Source organism: Pseudophryne corroboree, chromosome 5 (genome assembly GCF_028390025.1).
Source record: "Pseudophryne corroboree isolate aPseCor3 chromosome 5, aPseCor3.hap2, whole genome shotgun sequence".
Taxonomy (NCBI): Eukaryota; Metazoa; Chordata; class Amphibia; order Anura; family Myobatrachidae; genus Pseudophryne; species Pseudophryne corroboree.
This window is the reverse complement of record NC_086448.1, coordinates 233,393,816-233,410,270: the sequence shown is the minus strand read 5'-3', so window position 1 is coordinate 233,410,270 and position 16,455 is coordinate 233,393,816. Positions and strand designations below refer to the sequence as shown.

The window sequence follows — 16,455 nt, the reverse complement described above, 5'->3', positions numbered from 1 at the left end:
GGCGCTCACACGCTTATCAAAACAAGTGGCGTTACCGTCTCCAGATACGGCCGCCCTCAAGGAGCCAGCTGATAGGAGGCTGGAAAATATCCTAAAAAGTATATACACACATACTGGTGTTATACTGCGACCAGCGATCGCCTCAGCCTGGATGTGCAGCGCTGGGGTGGCTTGGTCGGATTCCCTGACTGAAAATATTGATACCCGTGACAGGGACAGTATTTTATTGACTATAGAGCATTTAAAGGATGCATTTCTATATATGCGAGATGCACAGAGGGATATTTGCACTCTGGCATCAAGAGTAAGTGCGATGTCCATGTCTGCCAGAAGATGTTTATGGACACGACAGTGGTCAGGTGATGCAGATTCCAAACGGCACATGGAAGTATTGCCGTATAAAGGGGAGGAGTTATTTGGGGTCGGTCCATCGGACCTGGTGGCCACGGCAACAGCTGGAAAATCCACCTTTTTTACCCCAAGTCACATCTCAGCAGAAAAAGACACAGTCTTTTCAGCCTCAGTCCTTTCGTCCCCATAAGGGTAAGCGGGCAAAAGGCCAGTCATATCTGCCCAGGGGTAGAGGAAAGGGAAGAAGACTGCAGCAGGCAGCCCCTTCCCAGGAACAGAAGCCCTCCACCGCTTCTGCCAAGTCCTCAGCATGACGCTGGGGCCGTACAAGCGGACTCAGGTGCGGTGGGGGGTCGTCTCAAGAGTTTCAGCGCGCAGTGGGCTCACTCGCAAGTGGACCCCTGGATCCTACAAGTAGTATCCCAGGGGTACAGATTGGAAATTCGAGACGTCTCCCCCTCGCAGGTTCCTGAAGTCTGCTTTACCAACGTCTCCCTCCGACAGGGAGGCAGTATTGGAAACAATTCACAAGCTGTATTCCCAGCAGGTGATAATCAAAGTACCCCTCCTACAACAAGGAAAGGGGTATTATTCCACACTATTTGTGGTACTGAAGCCAGACGGCTCGGTGAGACCTATTCTAAATCTGAAATCTTTGAACACTTACATACAAAGGTTCAAATCAAGATGGAGTCACTCAGAGCAGTGATAGCGAACCAGGAAGAAGGGGACTATATGGTGTCCCTGGACATCAAGGATGCTTACCTCCATGTCCCAATTTGCCCTTCTCACCAAGGGTACCTCAGGTTCGTGGTACAGAACTGTCACTATCAGTTTCAGACGCTGCCGTTTGGATTGTCCACGGCACCCCGGGTCTTTACCAAGGTAATGGCCGAAATGATGATTCTTCTTCAAAGAAAAGGCGTCTTAATTATCCCTTACTTGGACGATCTCCTGATAAGGGCAAGGTCCAGAGAACAGTTGGAGGTCGGAGTAGCACTATCTCAAGTAGTTCTACGACAGCACGGGTGGATTCTAAATATTCCAAAATCGCAGCTGATTCCGACGACACGTCTGCTGTTCCTGGGGATGATTCTGGACACAGTCCAGAAAAGGGTGTTTCTCCCGGAGGAGAAAGCCAGGGAGTTATCCGAGCTAGTCAGAAACCTCCTAAAACCAGGCCAAGTGTCAGTGCATCAATGCACAAGAGTCCTGGGAAAAATGGTGGCTTCTTATGAAGCGATTCCATTCGGCAGATTTCACGCAAGAATTTTTCAGTGGGATCTGCTGGACGAATGGTCCGGATCGCATCTTCAGATGCATCAGCGGATAATCCTGTCTCTAAGGACAAGGGTGTCTCTTCTGTGGTGGCTGCAGAGTGCTCATCTACTAGAGGGCAGCAGATTCGGCATTCAGGACTGGGTCCTGGTGACCACGGATGCCAGCCTGAGAGGCTGGGGAGCAGTCACACAGGGAAGAAATTTCCAAGGAGTGTGGTCAAGTCTGGAGACTTCTCTCCACATAAATATACTGGAGCTAAGGGCAACTTACAATGCTCTGAGCCTAGGAAGACCTCTGCTTCAAAGTCAACCGGTGCTGATCCAGTCGGACAACATCACGGCAGTCGCCCACGTAAACAGACAGGGCGGCACAAGAAGCAGGAGGGCAATGGCAGCAAGGATTCTTCGCTGGGCGAAAAATCATGTGATAACACTGTCAGCGGTGTTCATTCCGGGAGTGGACAACTGGGAGGCAGACTTCCTCAGCAGGCACGACCTCCACCTGGGAGAGTGGGGACTTCATCTGGAAGTCTTCCACATGATTGTGAACCGTTGGGAAAGACCAAAGGTGGACATGATGGCGTCCCGTCTGAACAAAAAACTGGACAGGTATTGCGCCAGGTCAAGAGACCCTCAGGCAATAGCTGGGACGCTCTGGTAACACCGTGGGTGTACCAGTCGGTGTATGTGTTCCCTCCTCTGCCTCTCATACCCAAGGTACTGAGAATTATAAGACGGAGAGGAGTAAGAACTATACTCGTGGCTCCGGATTGGCCAAGAAGGACTTGGTACCCGGAACTTCAAGAGATACTAAGAAGGGACTTGCTTCAGCAGGGATCATGTCTGTTCCAAGACTTGCCGCGGCTGCGTTTGACGGCATGGCGGTTGAACGCCGGATCCTAAGGGAAAAAGGCATTCCGGAAGAGGTCATCCCTACCCTGGTCAGAGCCAGGAAGGAGGTGACCGCACAACATTATCACCGCATTTGGTGAAAATATCTTGCATGGTGTGAGGCCAGGAAGGCCCCCACGGAGGAATTTCAACTCGGTCGATTCCTGCATTTCCTGCAAACAGGAGTGTTTATGGGCCTCAAATTGGGGTCCATTAAGGTTAAAATTTCGGCCCTGTCGATTTTCTTCCAGAAAGAATTGGCTTCAGTTCCTGAAGTCCAGAAGTTTGTCAAGGGAGTACTGCATATACAACCCCCTTTTGTGCCTCCAGTGGCACTGTGGGATCTCAACGTAGTTCTGGGATTCCTCAAATCACATTGGTTTAAACCGCTCAAATCTGTGGATTTGAAATATCTCACATGGAAAGTGACCATGCTGTTGGCCCTGGCCTCGGCCAGGCGAGTGTCAGAATTGGCGGCTTTGTCTCACAAAAGCCCATATCTGATTGTCCATTCGGACAGTGCAGAGCTGCGGACTCGTCCCCAGTTTCTCCCTAAGGTGGTGTCAGCGTTTCACCTGAACCAGCTTATTGTGGTACCTGCGGCTACTAGGGACTTGGAGGACTCCAAGTTGCTAGATGTTGTCAGGGCCCTGAAAATATAGGTTTCCAGGACGGCTGGAGTCAGGAAAACTGACTTGCTGTTGTCCTGTATGCACCCAACAAACTGGGTGCTCTTGCTTCTAAGCAGACGATTGCTAGTTGGATGTGTAGTACAATTCAGCTTGCACATTCTGTGGCAGGCCTGCCACAGCCAAAATATGTAAATGCCCATTCCACAAGGAAGGTGGGCTCATCTTGGGCGGCTGCCCGAGGGGTCTCGGCTTTACAACTTTGCCGAGCTGCTACTTGGTCAGGGGCAAACACGTTTGCAAAATTCTACAAATTTGATACCCTGGCTGAGGAGGACCTGGAGTTCTCTCATTCGGTGCTGCAGAGTCATCCGCACTCTCCCGCCCGTTTGGGAGCTTTGGTATAATCCCCATGGTCCTTACGGAGTCCCCAGCATCCACTTAGGACGTCAGAGAAAATAAGAATTTACTTACCGATAATTCTATTTCTCGTAGTCCGTAGTGGATGCTGGGCGCCCATCCCAAGTGCGGATTGTCTGCAATACTTGTACATAGTTATTGTTACAAAAATCGGGTTATTATTGTTGTGAGCCATCTTTTCAGAGGCTCCGCTGTTATCATGCTGTTAACTGGGTTCAGATCACAGGTTGTACAGTGTGATTGGTGTGGCTGGTATGAGTCTTACCCGGGATTCAAAATCCTTCCTTATTGTGTACGCTCGTCCGGGCACAGTATCCTAACTGAGGCTTGGAGGAGGGTCATAGGGGGAGGAGCCAGTGCACACCACCTGATCCTAAAGCTTTTACTTTTGTGCCCTGTCTCCTGCGGAGCCGCTATTCCCCATGGTCCTTACGGAGTCCCCAGCATCCACTACGGACTACGAGAAATAGAATTATCGGTAAGTAAATTCTTATTTTTTCTGTGGATTGGAATAATCCCCTAGTTACAGTAGGATTGTATATATTTTTTTAAATGAAAAGAACTCTAAAATATAACTGCTACATTGATCATTGCATTGTAACATCCTATATACATTAGTACTCAAAAACATATTTACAAAGCCTGCAGAGAGCCTAAAGCTCTTAAGTGGATGAAAAGCAATGGGTCACAAGTTGTATTATCATATTCCTCTTTACCAGCTGAGCTGCCCGTTCATGGAGATTTAGTCATGGTAGATTGCAGATTCAGCAGACAGCTGATCCTTGTGTTCTGTAACGGTTTCTGTGTTTGTGTTGGCCATGAAGCCAGGAAACAATGTATTGACATAATACTGAAAGACTCTGTTTTATCACTATTAAGCTCACTGTAAATCTCTTTCCAGGGGAGCCCCCACACCCTATGATCCATGGTAGCTTCTTCCAATTTTTTTTTTTTTTTTTTTGCAGCGAGACAAACAGTGGTGTGTTCAGAATCTGGACTCATAGTTTTCTACTTCTAGCACTCTGATCATATCTTAAATTCCAAGTACAAGCTGGGGCGTAGAGTGCCACGCCGGGCCCCGGTAATGAACAGAGGTGTGGCTTAAAAAGAGAGCATTCCCACACCCCCTAAAAAAAATAGAATGTTAAAAAAAATTCTGTGCTCCACAGGGGTCACCATTCTAATGCTAGGAGGGGGGACAGGAGAGGACGCGGGGGAGGGCTACAACTTCCTACCTTGTTTGCAGGAAGCGGGTTTCTCCTTCTCTGCCAGCTCCATCTTCCCAGGATTATTTGAGAATATGGTGCATGTGGACTAGACAGCAAAGACTCTGACACAGTGCCAGAGTCTTTGCTTTCAATGTGCGGGCACCATCTGAAGATATCACTGGGAAGATGGCACTTGCCGTAAGTATAGATATACTTGGGAGGGGAGGCAGTGGACCCGGGCCCCTCCAGTAGACTGGGCTGTGTAATTAGTACCTGCTCCCCCCCTCTCGTCACCTTTGCGTATCAGTCCTAAGCTTTCACAGTCTAGAAGCACCTCCAGACTATACCTATATATCATTCTCTCTTGTCTGTCTAACTTATATGTGTGCATGAGTATTTTCTCTCCACCAAGCTTCATTCATTCCAGCCACAGTCAGCTGCCCAGTGGATCCCGTTCCAGGCCAAAAACAAATATTGAATCTGACAGTTGCAACATCTTTCCGAGCAATGTGGAGGGGAGCCCCTTAAAGCTGTGGCCTTATTGTTGCAATTTGCTCATAACTCCCCAAATTGCATCATCACAGTATGGAGTGTGGACCATGGCACATGAATCACACCATCATACTTGGCTCATTTTGCTGCTTCTGTGAATGGCCCAGCTTCAGGGATAATGTCAGACTGTCAGAAGTCTAGGACAGTCTCCTGGACATTTTCGTCAAAGCAACCAAGTGCTTATTTTGGCCCTGATGACAAACTCTTGGAAAGTGGGTGACATTTATGTGGGGTACAGTTGGTGACATGTGAGGGTAGATAGATTAGTAAAAGATGTAAAAAAAAATCAGCAGGTCTAGTGGGTAACAGCTTTGCATGTTGTAGAGGGATAGTTTTTGGCACCTCTTTGTTTTGGGTAAAGTCCAAGGTTGGTTATAACTCTAAAACAAACAAAAAACCCCCCTTGCGCTATTCAGACTCACGGGAGCCAGTTTCAGTGGGAGACGGAGGACATCATTTGTGGCAATTGAGATGGGAACCTTGTTCTCACAGGTGCTTGCGATGCACTAAGAGTCCCGGGTGTGTATTACTTCCTCCATGACCTTTTTGAATGATATCCCACAAGTAAAGCACCATCAGTATATGTGAGCAATTGGATGAATTCTATTCATTGAGAGATCTTTAAACAAAGGCTTCAAATATATTACACCATATGATATCTAATTATGAATGACTCATGAACACATTTGATGAGAAGGTCCTATTTGAAAATTAAAAGCAAGGATGTTATCAGTGTCTAGCCCACTGTGGTCACTGTTAGTTATATGATCCACCTCTTATGCTCACTAGTAGTTGTATTATTATCAATGTTTTAGTTTTATTTTTATGTTTATGCACATGTTACAGTTATTAATGAATTATATATGTTTATATTTGATAAATTTTATAGATAATAAAATCATCTTGTAATTATAATCTTATTTGAGATTATTCAAGCCTTGTTGCCTCTAATTGAGTCTGAATAGCGCAAGGGGTTTTTTTTGTTTGTTTTAGTTCACACCCGTTTTTTAAAAAAAAATCGGGTGGATTGTGTTGGCCATATCCACAGGCCATTTCACCTTTGTTGCTGCTGGATAGATCTTGTGAGGTATGAGAGTATTGGATTAATTCCCTGATACCTGTGTGGAGTGGGTTTGACTGTGTATATAGGCACCCACTCGCAATTACACATATTTATATATATATATGTATATATATATTTATATACAATAGCGCCAGACATCACTAGTGTTTTTTAAGTGGTTATAACTCTGTGTACAGAAATTTGGAGGTCAAATTGGGTGATGTGTTTTACCCTGTAGAGGGACAGCTGTGCCTCCAAGGTTGGCTTCAGGCTCGGAAAAGTGTTCTTGATGCTGAATAATGTCTTTAGTGCTCCGATCATGACCCCAGGCCGCACTTGGCGGCATTATGACTTCCTTGTTTGGCTCCAGGTTGTTATGATTCCAGCACTCTGGTCTGAGGAGATCTTATTGCGAGGACCGGAGCACTGGAACGTAATGCTGGGGAAGGGAGCGGGAATGGAAAATAGCCCCTGGTGCCCTAACTCCGTTGTCTCGCCCGTGCTGTCAGAAATCCCCTGCGAGACCATGGTTGCTTGAGCCCACGGCAGCCGCGCCTGAAGGGCGGACTATGTCCGCCCAACTCCGATGCCCCCTCAGGTCTTAATGGGAGACAAAGGGAAATCCGAGACAGGGTGATAACAAGGGGCCCTCTGACTAAACAACCAGGCCAGGGGCTACAAGAAACTAAAAACTAGAATATGTGCGTAAAAACCGCCAGGGAAAAGGACAACCAAAATATCCACTTGTCCACTCTCCTACCCGGCACCGCCGAGTTCCGGAGAGGACTTGTGGAAGCGGAACCCTCCGCAAATGCTCCGAAACAGAATATAAAGATAAAGCAGCTGAGCCGCAACCTACGGCAGAGCCGTAACTCACGAACACCACACGATATTCTCTGGTGATCGTTGAGGACAACAGGGGACCAAACGACTTCTTGGGATGAGATGACAACTCCAAGATACAGAACTTCTGAGGACAGGAATGACCGGATACAGCAGGACAGGAACAGACGTTCAGCAAACCAAAGCAGCATGCAGGAAGCTATTACCGGCGTCTGTGTGCAGCACTGAGCAGGTATTTAGCAGGGAGTCCTCCAATCAGCTGTTCAGAGCCTGATTGGTATTAATGCCGTGCAGCTGCCTTGCTGCACGGCCAGAAGACAAGTGTGTGTGCAATTAGACCCTGCAACGGGGAACGCGGTCCGCCCGTGGCGTCTCCGTTGCTAGGGTCCGTGCGGCTCAGCGCGCCCGGCGTCTAGCGTTGCTAGGAAGCCGGTGGCTGAACGCGCACGGCGTCCCTAGTTGCTAGCCGCCGGGCCGCGCGGACATTGCGGACCCCGGCGCCTAACACAGGTTTGTCGATGACTTGATGTAAAACATTGCTACACTGCCGGTCACTGGAGACTAGAGGACTCAAGTAGTGCATGGTCCTGTTTTTTTGCACTATTATTTTATTGCAGAAAACCAGGGGAGTAGCAAGGCCTACTGCTGGAATCACATAGGAAAGTCTTGCAACAAATAAAGTAGCTGATTTTCAATTCCAAGATGTAAATCCTACGTATGCATTTTAATCAATACTAGTCACAGTGTAGAACTTTGGCCAGACTCCACTGCTGTCCAGGGACAAATGCAAGATTTCTAGAGGTTCCAAGTGTTACATTTTGGAAAGCAAACAGACAACTTGTAACAATAAACCTGCTACAGACATATTTTCATGATTTGTTTGTGTCATTATAGATCAGAGAAAAATAAAAAATCATGAAAGCTTAAAAATCTCCACCAGCTTTTACTTTATATGTCCTACCTGCCAGCTTTCCCTCACATGCCCACTATACACCAGTTTTACCCTCACATGTCCATGTGGCCCATCAGCTTTTTCCACACATGCCCTGCGGCCCAGCAACTTTTCTCTCACATTCCCCTTTGTATGACAGGTTTTTTCATTTCATGCCACGCAGGGCCATCACTTTTTCTTTCACATAGCCCTCCCCCATTAACTACCAGCTTTTCCCTCACATGCCCAACCCAGCTCACCAGTTATTAATTCACACACCCCCTTTGTTTTTTGTTTTTATTTTAGTTAACTGACATTCCTAACAAGAAGCTGCAGCCTGAGCAGACTAACCTAAAGGTATTTGCTAAGCCATCCAGGATGTGGGGTCCTGTGTAGTAGCACGCACACAATGAAGATGCTTACCTCCTTTACATCATACTCTGGTCTCCTCCTTTATGCCAAGTCACCATAGCTATCCTTCATGTTCCTCTTCTGTGCAGCAGTGTATGCCTCGGCTCCTCCCACCCTTGTTGACGCTATGCTGAAATGAGAAAGTGTTTAGAGAGGGACACGGGTCAGCAGCACTGGGCACACTCACAGTGAGTGTGATAACTCCCACTGTGACATAAACATGCCTCCATTGTTGGTAATGCCCCCATTGTGACCTTACACCGCTGGTCCTGATTCACGAAACGGAAGTTTGGACGTAGATTAAAAAACACGCGGCAGGTTCACTATGAAATTTGCCATTTTGCTCTTTTTTAATAGTGCAGCAAGTTGTAATTTTGCTTTTTGTTACGTATGGTTTTTTACTTCCATCTTTCTAACTTAACACCACGTCATTGTCCTGTGAGGATGGCACAGCTTGTCATCTGTTGGATTCATCACTGCTATGGATGAAAACCAGGAGAGCTAGCTTTTATCAAACCAGTTTCATCCTAACTTTTCTCATTATATCTATGACGTTTAATTATCAAAGTAAAGACCATACTGAGTGTGATCGTTAATGGTTCCTTAATTTGCACCTATTTTCTTTAGCATTTGTGTAACACTGATTTCTTCCCCCAAATCAATACTTAAATGCTGAGCTAAGCTGTTCTTGTAGGTTTCAATTCTGTGTATTTCATTCCAGGTCAAGGCTCCAAGAACATGACTTCATCTCCCAGCATTGAGAGTTTGCCCGGAAGCCATGACCACACAGATTCTCCTCCTCTCTCAGCAGGGAAGAAAGATTCCTTCTTCAGCAACATCTCCCGCTCTCGTTCTCTCAGCAAATCCCAAGGAAAACGTGAATCTGTAAGTTCATCCTGCTTACTGCTCAGCTATGGGTGATCAAAGTGTGACAAACGTATGAGAAAATGGAGTACATAGCACTATTGCATTTCCTTATTCATTATTATTATGCTTTTTATATATGTTGCCAACATATTGCTCAGCGCTTTCTAGTCAGATAATCCTTATTAATTAATATCAGTTGCTTAACCAGTGGCACTTACAATCTATTTCTTCTCTCATAGGCACTAAATCACTTGCACACTAGGATCCATTCGATCTGAATCGAATTAACACATGTACTTAGCATTATTCTGTAGTGAAACCGGAGCACATAAAGGAAACTGGGACTGTCTGGGACTGTAAAACAGCCCTGACATGGGGGCATGGCCACAACTTAAGAGGGTGTACCCCAAGTCACAGTATCCTGACCTCGCGGCACCCCCCGTCTATCTGTATACCAGGTGGCCGAGTAGATCGCCTGGAGGGGGAGCTGCTAGGCCAGCCCCTATCTCTATGTGTGCCGTGCAGCTGAGCAGAGCTGATCGGCCACAGATCGGCCTATCAGACCATAAGCATTTCTGGCATTTGCCATAAGCGCCATATGGCCAGTCCTGCCATGAAGGAAACCCATACAGATAATACAATTACACCATGTTGCGGAATAAAGTAATTTGGTATGTGACACTTGTATATTGTGTGTGACTGATAATCTGAATCTGTACATGTAGTGCTACAATGCAGCAGCCGGAGCTTTTTATACAATACAAGTTCTGTTCTGCTCCATATACAGACTCAGGCATACACAATACACAAGTGTCATATATCAAATTAATCAGCACAGTCTCCTCATACGTCCTAGTCACATTGCAAGACACCCAACGTTAGCAGATCTGCACAGGACCTGGCAGCTTACTCACGCCGGGCACCTCGCCGGGCACCCCGTGCTACATGGTGTATTAATGCTAGATGTATGAGGACGCATCTGTATATATATTCTTGATGGAAATGCATTTTTAATTAAATGTTTCTAAATTTCACATGATTTGATGTACAGTAGATTGCTCCAAATTGCAATCATAGCTGATTGAGTTAAGGTGCTTAACAAACAGTTTTGGGCCATCTGGAGGTTAAAGGCACAAAATAGACTTAAAAAATAGAACTTGTGAGGTATATTACATATTAAGATTATTTAATTTGCAGTCAGTCCAGAAGGTTCACGTATATTTTATTCTAGGTTCAAATGTCAATGTTGCTAAAACAGTGTGGTGGGAACAGGGATAAGGGCAAATGCTTTGAGGTGTGCTATGTATTATGTACTGTTAATTAATGCATCTCCAGCAATGAGAATTCCAGTACAATTGCTCTTAATTTAAGTAACACCCATGTGTGGGCAACATGCAAATGTGCACAAAACATTCATAGATATTAAAAAGAGCAGGAATTCTACAGTGCTATTTATAGGCAGTAGATGGCGACATAGAGCTCTTCTATAAGGTTCGGTCTGCATATCACTGTGGATTTTAGACTTTATTACTGAAGGTAAGATTAGAATATAGAATCATTAGTGCTGTTTTACCCATACCTTTGACTGTGGATAATACTCATAGGGGTCTAAATTGACAATGGCATTGTTACACATATAGGGGTATATGCAATTGTGGTCGAATTCCCGAAATTGTCGAATTTCGGGTCATTTTCGACCAAAAAAAAAATTCGCCTATGCAATTCAGTGCTTTCCGACCAAAAAACGGACTTTCAAAATTCGACTTTTTGAAATTCGAATTTTTGCAAATTCGACTTTTCTGCAATGATATAAGTGCTGCAATTCGACCAAAGCATATTCAATTCAAGTTTGGAAATTCGACAGCAGTGCTTTTAGACAGCAAATTCGTCATTTTCAATCCGCCACACTTTGGAGGGTGAAAACAAATAAAAAAAATTTAAACATGGGTTTTTTTGTGTTTTTTTTTTTGGGAATAGCAGATCTATTTATATTAGAAGGGATTAGGTACTTTTTTTTTTTTTTTGGAGGCACAAATATTATTTATATATTTTTTAAAATATTTTTTTTTTTTTTTTTTTTTTATTGCTGGAACGGTAAAATCCTAAAAAAAAATGGCGTGGGGTCCCCCCTCCAAAGCATAACCAGCCTCGGGCTCTTCGAGCTGGTCCTGGTTCTAAAAATGCGGGGGAAAAATTGACAGGGGATCCCCCGTATTTTTAAAACCAGCACCGGGCTCTGCGCCTGGTGCCAAAAATACGGGGGACAAAAAGCGTAGGGGTCCCCCGTATTTTTAACACCAGCATCGGGCTCCACTAGCTGGACAGATAATGCCACAGCCGGGGGTCACTTTTATGCCGTGCCCTGCGGCCGTGGCATTAAATATCCAACTAGTCACCCCTGGCCGGGGTACCCTGGGGGAGTGGGGACCCCTTCAATCAAGGGGTCCCGTCCCCCCAGCCACCCAAGGGCCAGGGGTGAAGTCCGAGGCTGTCCCCCCCCATCCAATGGGCTGCGGATGGGGGGGCTGATAGCCTTTTGTGATCATGAAAAGAATATTGTTTTTTCCAGCAGTACTACAAGTCCCAGCAAGCCTCCCCCGCAAGCTGGTACTTGGAGAACCACAAGTACCAGCATGCGGGAGAAAAACGGGCCCGCTGGTACCTGTAGTACTACTGGAAAAAAAATACCCAAATAAAAACAGGACACACACACCGTGAAAGTAAAACTTTATTTCATACGTCGACACACACATACTTACCTATGTTCACACGCCGACATCGGTCCTCTTCTCCATGTAGAATCCAGGGGTACCTGAAAATAAAAGATCAATATACTCACCTCAACCAGGCTCCAGAGATAAATCCACGTACTTGGAGAAAAAAACAAACCGAACACCCGCTCCATGCCGGACTGAAAGGGGTCCCATGCTGACACATGGGACCCCTATCCCCGAATGCAGAGAGACCTGTCAGTGACAGCTGTCACAGAAAGGTCTCTATAGCCAATCAGGAAGCGCAACTTCGTTGCGCTCATCTGATTGGCTCTGTGCGTCTGAGCAGACAGCGCATCGCACAGCCCAGTCCATTATATTCAATGGTGGGAACTTAGCGGCTAGCGGTGAGGTCACCCGCCGGTCAGCGGCTGACCGGCGGGTGACCCCCCCGCTAGCCGCTAAGTTCCCACCATTGAAAGTAATGGAGCGGCTTTGCGATGCGCTGTCACATCACAGACAGCGCACAGCCAATCAGATGAGCGCCACGGAAGTAGCGCTTCCTGATTGGCTGAAGGGACTTCAGTGACAGGAGTCACGTGATGTCCCGGCATTCGGGAGAAAGGTGTCTGATGTGAAAGCATTGGACCCCTTTCTAGTCCGGTATGGATCGTTGTTCGTTTTTTTGTTTTGCCAAGTACGTGGATTATCTCTGGACCTGGATGTACCTCTGGACGCTGGAAGGTGAGTATAATTTTTTCACAGGTACCTCGGATCGTCGGAGACCGTGGCAGTCGGCGTGTCAACATAGGTAAGTATGTGTGTGTCGGCGTATGAAATAAAGTTTTACTTTCACGGTGTGTGTGTCCTGTTTTTATTTGGGTATTTTTTTTCCAGTAGTACTACAGGTACCAGCGGGCCCGTTTTTCTCCCGCATGCTGGTACTTGTGGTTCTCCAAGTACCAGCTTGCGGGGGAGGCTTGCTGGGACTTGTAGTACTAATGGAAAAAACAATATCTTTTTATTATCACAAAAGGCTATCAGCCCCCCCATCCGCAGCCCATTGGATGGGGGGGGACAGCCTCGGGCTTCACCCCTGGCCCTTGGGTGGCTGGGGGGGGGGACCCCTTGATTGTAGTGGTCCCCACTCCCCCAGGGTACCCCGGCCAGGGGTGACTAGTTGGGTAGTTAATGCCACGGCCGCAGGGCACGGCATAAAAGTGACCCCCGGCTGTGGCATTATCTGTCCAGCTAGTGGAGCCCGATGCTGGTGTTAAAAATACGGGGGACCCCTACGCTTTTTGTCCCCCGTATTTTTGGCACCAGCACCAGGCGCAGAGCCCGGTGCTGGTTTTAAAAATACGGGGGATCCCTGCCCAATTTTTCCCCTGCATTTTTAGAACCAGGACCAGCTCGAAGAGCCCGAGGCTGGTTATGCTTTGGAGGGGGGACCCCACGCCATTTTTTTTTTCGAGTTTTTCCCGTTTTTTAAAATCGCGGCAAAATCCGCCAAATCGGCCGATTTTCGCCCGCGACTCTGGCGAATCCGTTTTTCATTGAATATGGTGAATTCCGGAAGCCACCTTCCGGGATTCACCTGTCGAATTGAGTCGAATTAAAAAACGGCGAAAATTGCCGCGAATTCGACCGCAATTGCATATACCCCATAATCACAAACCAAGCTAACTAACTACCTAACTAACTAACTAACTATCTAACTAACTAACTAACTAACTAAGCCTTCTCATTTCAAATCAACTATTAGTAAATATAGGTTAGGAATTTAAGTCTTTGTTAAAGTATTGAAGGTTTTATTGTAGTTCTTTTTAAATCTAAAGTTCTATTTCAGTTGATTTGACTCTAGTAAATACCTGTCACACAAAATCGACTGAAAATCAAAATGGACTTTTAGTAAATATACCCCCAAGTGCAAATGCTAATGTTTTCTCGTGGTGTAAACCTGGCGCATATGCCGCTGTTGTAGAGCTGGGTGCATCTTGAGACATATACCCAGAATTGCATCTTTTTTTATATGCTTTTGATTGAAAATGCCTCTTAAGCTACATGAACCTCAAAGAGTGTACCACACATGTCAGATGAGCAGGTAGATATTAATGTATAGAAAGGATTTTTATCACTATTAGCTAAATAGGATAAAACAAAACAACTGTAAAGTTTCTTTCCGTTTCAGACTGACACTTGAGCCTGCTCTTACATAACATTCTTACTTACGGCAAGACCTTATGTTAGGGTTATGTAACTCCTGCTGTAGTCTTCCAGGCAACATATTGTCATTTCATTTACCCTGATACCCTGGCTGAATTAAAGTCGTTTCTAACATTTCCATGATTAAACGTTTGAATTAGTAGCTAGGGTGACTTAGTGATGTCTTGAACATATATTATGAATTGCTAGTTGTTTCTAATCTTCAAAAAACCAAACATAAGTCATTACGTGAGCTTAACTAACACCCAAGGATTTCTTTACTTTGCTGTCTGTGATACTTTTCGCTTAGATATATCCGGAGAGCTTTGCATCAACCCGTGTTTGGAAATTTGTGATAATCCTTGTATAACAGCTAATGTGATTGAGAATTCCCTCAGTACTGCTGAAGTGTACCTAAGTTCCTTTGTCTGAACTTAATTAGAAGCAAGTTGGTGTAGAATGGCATATTACAACATATTATTGTAGCTTATATAAAACAGTACAATGAGTTCTATAACAACTAAACCTTTTATGTAATTGGTTTTTTTTTCTCCAAAGCTAAGCACGAAACACATGCAGCTGATTTTAGCATCTTCTTCTTCTTCTTCTTCTTCTTCTTCTTCTTCTTCTTCTTCTTCTTCTTCTTCTTCTTCTTCTTCTTCTTCTTCTTCTTCTTCTTCTTCTTCTTCTTCTTCTTATGTGTATTACAGTGCATGGTTCAGTAACACAAAAGTAGAGTCAAATAAAAGGAATAGATATCAAATGTTTATATGACATATTAATGTACGATTTAAACCGTTGTATATGCATAAAATCTTTGATCAGCAAATACTTGTTTGTTTATGTCACTGGTTAAAAAAGTTACTGACTGCAAGTTGCCTTTCTATGTTGGAAGCCGATCCTGTTGCCAGATAGATGAATGATATTGAAGTCGTCTTTTCTTAGCCCAACCATATCTGACATGTAATCTATGGGGGCTGTGTTGTGTGTCATATGTGAACTCCTGTGTGGTCTGTCACAGGCCCAGCATTGGCCTATTTTATCACAGTATTCTGTGTTCCCTGGCTGTCAGCCCAAAGTGACATTTCATGGTAAGTCTTTATTTTTAGATTCAGCTGCAGCTGCAAAGAAATGGGCAATATTTATTGTGTTTCAGAGAATTAGTTTTCAAAGAGAGTATAATTTAATGTGAGCCCGCAGGTGTTAAATATTAGCCATTGAGAAGCTAATCTGTTTTAATCAAGGCTGCAAACAGTGTTTATTCTGAACCGATTATTGGCTAAGAAATTGGCAATAGGGTTTCTGAGCTTTCTAATTGGCTGCAGGGAAAGATGAAAAAAGTTACACTATGGCAACATTCTCAGTTTTACACTCACTAATATACTGTATATCCACCATCCAGCTGCCCTTTGGGCAATAATACATAAGCCAAAAATGCATGTGCAATTCTGCATGTGCCAACGTGAGATTTTAGCTTCTTGCAGCACCCAATTCAACAGTTGGCAGTAATAGACAAGTTGTAATAAAATGCCTCAAACTAGATGTATGAATTTCTAAGCCACAGTTATCAGTGCTCATGATGTAGTTCAGGGTTTTTTTTTATCAAATATTCCCTGAAAACTAACATCTGCTATAGTTGCTATTTGCAAGGATAACAGATGAATTAACATGTCACTTTACCAGTCACACTGGGACCACACATCTGATTGATGACTGCGCATTCAGTGCTTGCTTATCACAGCGCCGAACTACGTGTTTGTACTGCACATGTGCTCCATTATGCCGTATATGCACACTGTCCAGCCAAAAATGTGAAGATCCGGGCCTATCAGAGTCTTACAGATCTCAGTGTCACAACTCCACTTGCAGCGTAGTAGATGTAGCTGGACTCCACCAAAGCATTTGCACTTGCAGCATAGTGGATGTAGCTGGACTCCACCAAAGCATTTGCACTTGCAGCATAGTGGATGTAGCTGGACTCCACCAAAGCATTTGCACATATGAAAGAGTGCCAAGGGCGTAGAGACAGAATTGTGATTTGTGCATATGTAGAGATCCATCTGATTCCAGCTGGATTGCTTGCACCAAGGATA

The 16,455-nt window shown here is 45.1% G+C and overlaps 1 protein-coding gene across 7 annotated transcripts in view; it reads left to right on the top strand.

Annotated features, from left to right (window-relative positions):
- TBC1D5 (TBC1 domain family member 5) overlaps positions 1 to 16,455 on the top strand; it is a 1,053,329-nt gene that overhangs the window by 893,578 nt on the left and 143,296 nt on the right. For all 7 annotated transcript variants that reach the window (XM_063922184.1, XM_063922178.1, XM_063922180.1 and 4 more), the window contains one exon: positions 9,301 to 9,464. In XM_063922184.1, the coding sequence (XP_063778254.1) occupies positions 9,301 to 9,464 (164 nt within the window). The remainder of the gene's footprint in view (positions 1 to 9,300; positions 9,465 to 16,455) is intronic.